The sequence below is a fragment of the Ictalurus furcatus genome, chromosome 16, assembly GCF_023375685.1.
Source record: "Ictalurus furcatus strain D&B chromosome 16, Billie_1.0, whole genome shotgun sequence".
NCBI lineage: Eukaryota > Metazoa > Chordata > Actinopteri > Siluriformes > Ictaluridae > Ictalurus > Ictalurus furcatus.
The window spans coordinates 24,364,394-24,375,173 of record NC_071270.1 but is presented as its reverse complement, the minus strand read 5'-3'; the positions used below and the strand labels follow the sequence as shown (position 1 = coordinate 24,375,173).

Below are 10,780 nucleotides of genomic sequence, written 5' to 3'. Positions count from 1 at the left end.
TACTATACTATGAATATATTACTATATATTGGAATGCAATGCCATACTATGCTGTGTTATGCTGTGCTACTGTATGTTATGCTGTGCTATACTACACAGCACTACATTAGACTATGCCACACTTTACAATGATGCACTGCTATACTATGATGTGTATTATAGTGCTCTATTCTACTATACTATACATTGCTATAATGTTAAGCAATAAAATGCTATGTTATGGTATACTATACTATGCTATATTAATATATACTGAAATGGTATATTATGCTATTGTATTCTATACTATAACATGCAATGGTCTGCTATATTACTATATGCTGGGATACTATGCTATACTATAGTTTATAGTATATACTATTATATTTTGGTGCCATATGCAGAATATAAATTTTATATACGTATATTTTTATCTACAATTCTTTTCTGCAGTCTGAGGACTATATATTTTTTTAAACTGATTATATGATCATCAAGCACAGTTAAAACATATTGAAATCTGTTTATCATGTGTGTTAAAGAATAAAATTTTCCTATACTCCCAGATTGTTAGCATTCCTGGTAACCTGGCAACATTTCAGAATGACAACATGTACCTCCTAGTGATGACATTCTTTAAACTCTTCTACAGGGTGGTGTTACAATGCACTTTGGGCTGTACCATTAGCACATTAGGAAACATCCATAATCATGAGGCATGCTGTGTGACGCTTGGACACAATTCAAAACAAAACAGTGCGCTGACAGACTCGTATGGTAGTGTAATGAGAGGATTCATAAGATAAAGGCACAAGTTAAATTCAGAAACACAGACGACCAAAACAAAGTTGTTGCTGATCAGCATAGGCATTGGGTGAGTAGCTTACACATTCTCCTTACTGGTGATCTAACATGGCCAGAGACTAAAAAAGCAGTATTCAGCATTTAATACTGTTGCATTTTGGTGAAATGTTCTTTTGCATTTTCTTTTCAGGGGACATTTAAGTGAGAAGACGCTGTTTTTTGCAAACACAGGAATGAGCGCTGCCAAGTAAGTCAGCAGCAATTGTTAGGAGAAAGGGGAAACAGCTATGTATGTAGCTTGGTAACTAAATTGTTTGAAAGGACACTTTACCTGCTATTATTGACACAATTTGAGTGCAAATGTTGCAATGAAGTATTCAAAGAATTTGGAGAAGAATCAACAGAAAATAGATTTGAAAGTATTGAAGAAAATAGATTTTTGGCATAATGCTCCCTGATAGCAGGATTAATTTAAAGACAGCAATTTATGAGAGTTAAAACAGACAAGAGTATTGCACTGTTTTACCTTTATAAGTGAGAACAATCTGTGAAACCTAATAAACTAAATGTCTTGGTTTGTAAAATTCAATTAACTGACTCTTTCATTTTGTCCTAAGGGTATGCAAACTTTTCCACTCAACTTAATTTTATTCAAACCACAGAATTGTAGACACTCTCTTCTCCATTGTGAGATTGCTCTAATATTGTTTGCTTCTTTCCTATTTAGAGTCATGCCAGTGGACCTGGCCATGCATATGTGCCTGAATCGCCACCCTTCAGTGGAACAACTTTTGGGAATGTCCACGCTTAGATCCCATCGTGCTATTACTAGACCTAGCATATATGATACTCTGCGGTCCAAAGCTTCTAGATCCCCCCCGATTCCTGAATCTCCGGTGAGCCCCGTAAATTCTACGAGCACTTTTGGGACACTCAAGAAGAAAAAAAGAGTGGTATTCGCAGATGATAAAGGACTGGCCCTCACTGCAGTCTGGATCTTCAATTCAGATCCACCAATATCCGATGAAGAGGAGCTTTCTTCACCTGTCAAGCAAAAGACTGATTTGTCTGTGCAAAGCAAGAAGCCTCGTCTCCGGTTGGGGTTCCCTCAGCCTTCTGCTGATTTACCATCATTCCTGGAAAAACTGGCAAAAACTCTGGTGCATCTGGAGAGCTGCAGTTTGGTGTATGGATCACTGTTCGGAAAGGTGAGGGTCTGCAATATCAGTCCAGAGAAAGCTGTGCATATTCGCATCACGTACGACTCATGGAGGAGCCACCACGACATCCCATGTACCCCTATCCAACAGAACAATGAGAATTCAGACACAGAACTGTTTTTCTTTAATGTTCCCGTCCCTTCCTGTCCTAACATACAGGATCGTCTGGAATTCTGCGTGTCCTTCCGTCCTGGATCTGGCAACACACTCTGGTGGGACAGCAATGATGGACGAAACTATCAAATCCTTGTGGAGGACGTGAACTCAGAAGAAGCATCAGCGGTCGAGAAAAAACCCTTGAGGCCCCAGATCTTTCAAAGTATCCAATCAGTGCGCCTGAGAAATGGTCCACCTTTATATAGGTCAGCAAGTCTTAGCTCACTCATTTCCCCCATGAATATGATGAAAACCTCAAGTAGGCAATGGAACATTATCCCCAAAAGTAATTCATTCTCTTATTCTAACAATGCTGACAAATACTTCTAGCATGAGTGGTGGGTTTTGTGTATATTGGTCCCTTATCATTTTCATCGTCATCCATGTTGGATGAATTTTGCATTAAACAGACATCAAGAAGGAGCAAAAGACTGACAGACACCCATGCTTGTGCTAGTTCTCTCCACTCCAACTCGCCCATTTGAGTCAGTGACAAGTCAGTGGTGAAAGAGTGAGACAGATGTGTCTCTCTAGAGCTTTGTGTACCTGTATATCAGATGAGTATCTGTTATGTAAACAAGCATCAGCACTTTCTCATCAAGGTCAGCCAATTTCAAGCTGTGAGGGTCTTTCACTGCTTGTGAGATAGTTGTACTAAGACAGATAATTAATGAAGCTGCATGTGTGAAATGCATGTAATATAACTGTTTCAATGGTTTTTATCTATATTTATTTAAGACAAATCAATATTAAAGGCACAAATAAACATGTATTTATGTTTGCATGAAGCAAACTATACTATATACTATGTTGCTATACTATGTTATTCAATACTATACTATGCTATGATATTTTATACAATGCTATGCTATGTGATTCAATAATATACACTCTGTGGCCAAAAGTTTGTGGACATATAGTGTACTATGCTATTCTATACTATGATAATACCATGGTAATATGAATTCTATACTATACTTTTTCATACTGCAAACATAGAAAAAAGAAGGTCATGATTTCTTCAGCTATCCTTTGGGGAAAAGCTAAAGGTTCAATGTAGAAAACCCACACATTAATGTTTTCTTATTCGAAAGGTTTCCAGAATAGAATGCTTTTAAGAAGCTAAGAACCCTTAACTGTACAAAGTACTGCTCAAATAACCCTTGAAGATCTATTTTTCTAAGATTGTACTACATGGAATCGATTGTAGTTTACATTTTACAGCATGCAATACACAAGTATAATAAATAGACACATAATTCTATCCACTGCATCTATATTTTCCTATTTTTAAAATATATTCTAAATAACGATACATACAGGATTTCCTTTGATCATTTAATCTACACTGCTTTTCATGCTGCTGCAGACTGAGGACAATATTTTTTTAAACTGGCTACATTGTCACCAATTACAGTTAAACCATAATTTAATCTTTTTACGATGTGTTAAATAATAAAATATATCTTTATCGGCAGATTTTTATTTATTTATGTATTTATTTATTTTTGGTAACCTGGCAACATTTCAGCATGACAAGATACATTTACCTTCTGGTGAAAACATTCTTTAAACTCTTCTACAGGGTGGAGTGCATGCACGTATGCATTGTAACTCGAGAAACACCCATAAACATGTGGCATGTGTGATGGTTTCTGACAATACAAAGCACTCTGCTAGCTGGCACATGTAATATTGTTTTGATAGGACATATAATGTAAAGACACACGTTTAATTCAAACAAACTCATTGAGACCAAAACAAAGTTGTCGGTGAACAGGAAAGGCATTGGGTAAGTAGCTCACATATTCTTCTTATTGATGAAATTTAATTTGCTTTCTATAAAAATCCATCCATCCATTTTCCATACTGCTTATCCTACACAGGCTCGTGAGGGAACCTATCTCAGGGAACTCGGGGCAATAAAGCAGGGGACACCCTGGAAAGGGTACCAACCCATTGCAGGGCACAAGTGCACACACTAAAGCCAATTTGGAAATGCCAATCAGCCTACAATATATGTCTTTGGACTGGGGGAGGAAACCCCTGAAGCACATGGAGAACATGCAAACTCTGCACACACAGGTCAGAGGTGGGATTTGGACTCCCAGCCCTAGAGGTGTGAGGCAGACGTGCTAACCACTAAACCACCATGTCCCTGCGTTGGTTAAAAATAAGCACGGTGGCTTAGTGGTTAGCACATTCGCCTCACACCTCCAGGGTTGGGGGTTCGATTCCCACCGTAGCCCTGTGTGTGTGTGGAGTTTGTATGTTCTCTCCATGCTGCGGGTACTCCGGTTTCCTCCCCAGTCCAAAGACATGCATAGTAGGCTGATTGGCATGTCCAAAGTGTCCATAGTAATGGGTGTGTGAATGTGTATGTGATTGTGCCCTGCGATGGATTGGCACCCTATCCAGGCTGTACCCCGCCTTGTGCCCGATGCTCCCTGGGATAGGCTCCAGGTTCCCTGTGACCCTGAAAAGGATAAGCGGTATAGAAGATGGATGGGTGGAATTGTAAACCAAAGAATGGTTTAATTTAACCCAAATAATTATAGCCGCTTTACCCTTCAGTGTGAGATTGTTCTAATATCTTTTTATGTTTTCCTAATCAGAGTCATGGCAGTGGACCTGATCATGTATATGTGCCTGAAAGGGAGCGCAGAGACAGGTCTGTCTTTAACGTTCTTCTCACGTCCTGTCCTAATGTACAGGATCATCTGGAGTTCTGTGTGACATTCCGTTCTTGATCTCACAACACGCTTCACTCTGACAGCAACAATGGATGAAACTATTGAATCCTTGTGGAGGACATGAACTCAGAAGAAGCATCCGCGGTTGAGAAAAAAATGGCCCAGAACTCTCAAAGCCCCAGTCATTGCCCCTTGAGAAATGGTCCAGCTTTGTGTAAGTCAGCAAGTCTTAGCTCACTCACTTACTTTGAGAATATAATGAAGACCTTGAGTAGGCAAGAGAACAGTATCCCAAAAAATGATTCACCCCATGATTCCAACAATGTTGACAAACAATTCTAGCATGAGTGGTGGGTTTTGTGAATATTGGTCCCTTATGATTTTCATCATCATCATCCATGTTGGGTGAATTTTCCCTTAAACAGATATCGAGATAGAAGAAAAACAGATGGACAGTCATGTTTGTGTTAGTTTTCTCCATTCCAACTTGCCTGTGTGAGTCAGTGGTGAGATAGCGAGACAGATGTCTCTCTCAAGCATTGTCCGCCTGTATATCAGATGAGTATCTGTTCTGAGGGTCTTTCACTTCCTGTGAGATTGTTGTACTGAGACAGATAATTAATGCAGCTGCAGCTGTGAAATGACTCATGTAATATAACTGTTTGAAAGTTGTGTAATCTTTGTCTATTTATTTATGACTGATGAATATTAAAAGCTCAATTAAACCTGTATTCTGACACAAACATAACTTTCTGAGAAGAAATATTCATTTGGTGCTAGCATTCGTCCACAGACAATAAAACATGTGATGATAAAATTTGTAAAGTTGCCTTTATTGCTGGTTTAAAATGCTGGAGATGCAAAAGTTACCAACTCAAGAAGATCACCCAGTCTTCTGCTGGACTGTGAATAAAAATAAACTTGACTCAGTTTTCCACCTACTCCAAATTTCATCCTTTAACTTCTCAGGTAACACTTTAGAATGCCGAATAGAATCCGTCATTAATGAATGACAACACAGGAAGAAATGAATAACTTAATATTAACATTCTAGTAACTAGTATTAACTAACTAGAGACTCTGATTGACGAATTTATTTACCAAGTGAACCTGTCTAAATTGAATAACACATGGACATATCCCACCCTGCTTCAGACCGTATGACTGAAACACTCTGTTTTTGGGCCATTTGCCTTTAAGACTTTAATGTAAATGGTCATTGTTATAACTGGCTAAAATCTTTCAGGGGAAATTACCAACAAACATAAAACTGTTTTCAAAACTCTGGATGGCAAGTGGAATCCGACCGTAGATATGCTCGAAATTCCTCCAAAAGCATTTCATTCATACAATTAATGAAAGCTTGAATGGAGAATTTTGCAAAGCTGGTGTGGTTTTCAAATAAACTAACATGAAATGGAACTAGATTGGCATAATTTATAATAATTTATATGCTGTCTATAAGAAATGTTGAATCCAGATGATTATACTACACCATAGCATCATCTATAATTTCATTTTAAAGATGAAATTTTCTTACTGTCAGGTAGGGAAAAGACCAAAGAATGACAAGGGGATTACTGAACCCAGGTGCAGGAGTTTAATAAACAAAAGGGTAAAAGTGGCAAAAATAAATAGTAGATAGTTGAAACCAATTGAAAGCCAATAAAGAGTACACTAAACAATGCCTTAAAATTCCACAAACAATAAGACTAGAATACCATTTAAAATAAAATATACTTTAAAAATGTCATAGTGCGGATTCCACTCACTACTGAAGAGTGTGTTAAACTCTACACATCCTGGTAGACCAGTCACACCATGAGAACATGCCTCACTTGCATGTCTTACAGGAATAACCTGATATTATCATCACTGAACTCATTTTACACGGCCTCATTTTGGCATGAACAAATGAAAAGAAATACACAAATAAATAAATAAATAAATGAACAGTTGACAAATAACACAACTGAGGCATTTAGATTTAATGTACTTGTTAGTCAAACTGACCTGATAAGATAGCTTGGCTCACTGTGCTAACACTCACACAGCCACGCAATCCTGCATCAGCATCCAAATCACTACAGATAGATCAACGTCTTACGCAATACACATATGAACAGGAAATTCAACTTTTACATTTATTTGTCAATGGATGATGTCTGATTATTCACCTGGAAGCCACTACACAGAGAGCATGTCCCCTTCGTGGCTTCCTAATCACTCTAGCATGCATTACATCACTCGAAAGTGCAATGATATCACCCAGTGACTCTTAAAGGCCCCTATACCACATTCTCCACAGATATGTCTACATTACAGGAATGAATGTCTTTAACCATTACCATTGTACTATACTATACAATATTAAACTATACTCTACTACACAATGATATACTATAATATTTCATACTACTAACGAAAATAAAAGAAGATTAAGGGTGGGTTGCACCAATAAGGATTAAATTAAGCACAGTTTAGAGCTAATCTAGGATTTGTTGATCTGGGTTTTATTTTAAATCGAGTTGTGTTGCACCACTGAATTTTAAACACAGATTAACAAATCGGGGATAATAATTCTAACCTGCGATTAAAACCTCCATTTACGATTCATTTTCTCCATCATGATGGATTCGCCATTGACAACATTGTGGCAGTGCATGCGGATTTCATAAACGTGGAAATATATGAATTCTCCAGTGTAACTAAACAGCAACAGTGTAACTCTTTCACTTCCACTGGAGTGACAACAAGGCTATCGTTAACTTTAAACTTCAACTGAACTAAAAAAATTCAACTGCCCTTATTAACTGCTCATTCGCATAACTGATACAGGTGGAGAAAATGAAAAAATTTAAATTAAAAAAAAAATTAAAATCTGAGTTTAAAGTGATGGAGCAACAAGATTATGGTTAATCCAGGTTTATTGTGAAATTAAATCCAGGATTAACGTGATGGTTTAAATGTGAGCCTGCTTATTTTTATACAAGGATTAAAGTTTGGTGCAACAGATAGGCCTTGATTTAATCTAGATTTAAGAATAATCCTTATTGGTGCAACCCACCCTAAGATTCCTAAATTGTCCCTTTAGGGAATCCCCTTACATGTTCTATGTAAAAATCGAATAATATTGTTTTCTTATTAGAAAGGGTTCCAAACCAGAACCCTTTTAAGAAGATAAGAACCTGTACGTATCCAAAGTTCTACTCCAAAATCTTTTGATGAACTCTTTTTCTAAGAGTTTACTACATGGAATGCATTATATTTTGGTGCAACATGCAGTATAGAAATTGTCACATATATAAACACATAGTAATTGTGTCTATTTTATGCTGTTCTATAGATCCTTTATATATAAAACACATTATAAAAAACGTACATTCATTATTTAGTATGATCACACAATCTACACTAATCTGGGGCGGCTGTGGCTCAGGTGGTAGAGCGGGTTGTCCGCTAATCACATGGTTGATGGTTCAATCCTCGGCCTCAACATGCCTTGGGCAAGACACTGAACCCAAAGTTGCTCCTGATGGCAGGCAAGGACCTTGAATGGTAGCTGCCATTGGTGTGTGTGTGTGTGTGAATGAAAAACAGTGTAAAGTGCTTTGTAGAACTGCTAAGGTTAAAAGGCACTATATAAGTGCAGATCATTTACCATTTTCATGTTGCTGCAGATTGAGGACTATATAATTTTTTTAATTCATGAATGTATGAATTTTAATTGACTACATTGTCACTAAGTACAGTTAAATTATATTTCAATCTTTTAAGTCACAGGTTGTAAGGGATAAAATATGTGTATATTGGCAGATATATTTCGCAACATTTCAGCATGATCTAAACTCTTTTAAAGGGTGGAGTTACAATGCCGTTCCTCTCTGTAGGCATTGCAGCTCATTGAGAAACACCTATAATTATGTGGCACAGTCAGTGACACTTTCAGACAATACAAAGCAGTGCGCTGGAGGGCTCATGTGGTAGTGTTTTTATAGGATTTACAGGGTAAAGACACAAGTCCAATTCAGAAGACTTTGTTGCGAATAAAGCAAAGCTGCTGTTCAACAGCAAGGTATTTTGGGTGAGTTGTTTACACTTTCTTTTTATTTGTGATTATCTTATTGGCTTTGGTTAATGTTTTATGTAGAGCAACACAGCAATGTATTTTTGACTTTTCAATGTTCCTGCAGCACAGTGAGATTTACTTGTTGAATTTTCTTTTCAGTGTACTCTTCACTGAAAGCACACTGACTTTGCTGACGCAGTAATGAACGCTGCCAAGTAAGTCCATCAGTTTTATGAAATATTATACCAATTTCCCCTTCATACAATGTAAAGTGCTTTGAGTGTCTAGAAACGCACTATATAAATGTAAGGAATTATTATTATCATAATTATTCATTTCTGTTCATTCTGCATGCTGAACAAGAGCACTGTTTTGCTTCCCTGCTCTGACATTCCTGATTTAACTCATCAATAGCGCTTTATACTTCTTATCAGACACATATCAAGGGAAACACTATCTACGTAGCTGTTACCCTCAGGCGCTTGGCAACTAGGACAGTTTACCTGCTATAACTCACATAAAGTTGAGTGCAAAAGATATTCAGTAATGGTTTATAGGTAGAAAAGAAGGAAATGGTATGAATAATTTCAAGAATATACACAAAATCAACTGAGAATAGTTCCATTTTTATATAAGCCTCCTGGATTTCAGCTCCAAGTTAAAGAAAGCTGTTAAAACAGATAAACAAATGTTGATGGAATAGTATTGGTATGAGTATTTGCTTTCTTTTGATGATTGAGAACAATATGTGAAACAATAAATGAATTGGTTGGTCTAATATCTTTGTTTTCTTCCATAATCAGAGTCATGCCAGTGGACCTGGCCATGCATATGTCCATGAATCGCCGTCCTCCAGTTAGAGAACTTTTGAGAATGTCCACACTTAGATCCCACCATGCTCTTACTCGACCTAGCACATGTGATTCTCTGCAATCCAGAGCTGCTAGAGCCTCACAGATTCCTGCCTCTCCAGTGAGTGCCCTAAGCTGCAGGAACTCTTGTGGGACACGCAAGAAGAAAAAACGAGTGGTATTTGCAGACGCTAAAGGACTGGCCCTTACTGCAGTGCGGATATTCAATTCAGATCCCCCAGTATCCTATGAAGAGGAGCTTTCTCCACCTGCCAAGATAAAGACTGATTTGTCTGTGCAAAGTAAGAAGCCTCATCTCCGGTTGGGGTTCAATCAGCCTTCTGCTGATTTACCATCATTCCTTGAAAGTCTGGCTAAATCTCTGGTGCGTCTGGAGAGCTGCAGCTTGATCTATGGATCATTGTTCGGAAAGGTGAGGGTCTGCAATATAAGTCCCAAGAAAGCTGTGCATGTTCGCATCACGTACGACTCATGGAAGAGCCACCAGGATGTACCATGTACCCCTATCCATCAGAAGAATGGACGCTCTGAGACAGAGCTGTTTGTCTTTAACATTCCAGTCCCTTCCTGCCCTAATTTTCAGGATCGTCTGGAGTTCTGCGTGTCCTTCCGGCCTGGATCTGGCAACATGCTTCTGTGGGACAGCAATGGTGGACAAAACTATCGAATCCTTGTGAAGGACTTGAACTCAGAAGACGCATACTCAGTTGAGAAAAAACCCTTGAGGCCCCAGAACTTTCAAAGTCCCCAATCATTGCCCCTGAGAAAGGGTCCAGGAAGTCTTAGCTCGCATACTTCCTCTGAGAATATGAGCAAAACTTTGAGTAGGCAAGAAAACAGTATTCTGAAAAGCAATTTGTTTCCTAATTCTAACAGTGCTAACAAATTAAACTAGCATGGGTGGTGGGGTGTCTGCATGTTGGACCCTTCTAATTTTCATCATCATCCGTGTTTGATGATTTTTGCCTGAAAAGGAATTAAGTGGGA

At 38.0% G+C, this 10,780-nt stretch overlaps 1 protein-coding gene and 1 long non-coding RNA gene across 2 annotated transcripts; both read left to right on the top strand.

Annotated features, from left to right (window-relative positions):
• Positions 1-547: 547 nt before the first annotated feature.
• LOC128620524 (protein phosphatase 1 regulatory subunit 3C-B-like) lies at positions 548-3,576 on the top strand. The gene is made up of 3 exons (XM_053645592.1): positions 548-853; positions 974-1,030; positions 1,511-3,576. The coding sequence occupies exons 2-3, from the start codon at positions 1,017-1,019 to the stop codon at positions 2,487-2,489; spliced, it is 993 nt and encodes a 330-aa protein (XP_053501567.1). The 5' UTR covers positions 548-853; positions 974-1,016; the 3' UTR covers positions 2,490-3,576.
• A 5,119-nt stretch (positions 3,577-8,695) lies between these two features.
• On the top strand, positions 8,696-9,883 carry LOC128620067 (uncharacterized). Its single transcript, XR_008388063.1, has 3 exons — positions 8,696-8,936; positions 9,081-9,136; positions 9,725-9,883. It is a non-coding gene; the product is annotated as an uncharacterized LOC128620067 (long non-coding RNA).
• The last annotated feature ends 897 nt before the right edge of the window (positions 9,884-10,780 follow it).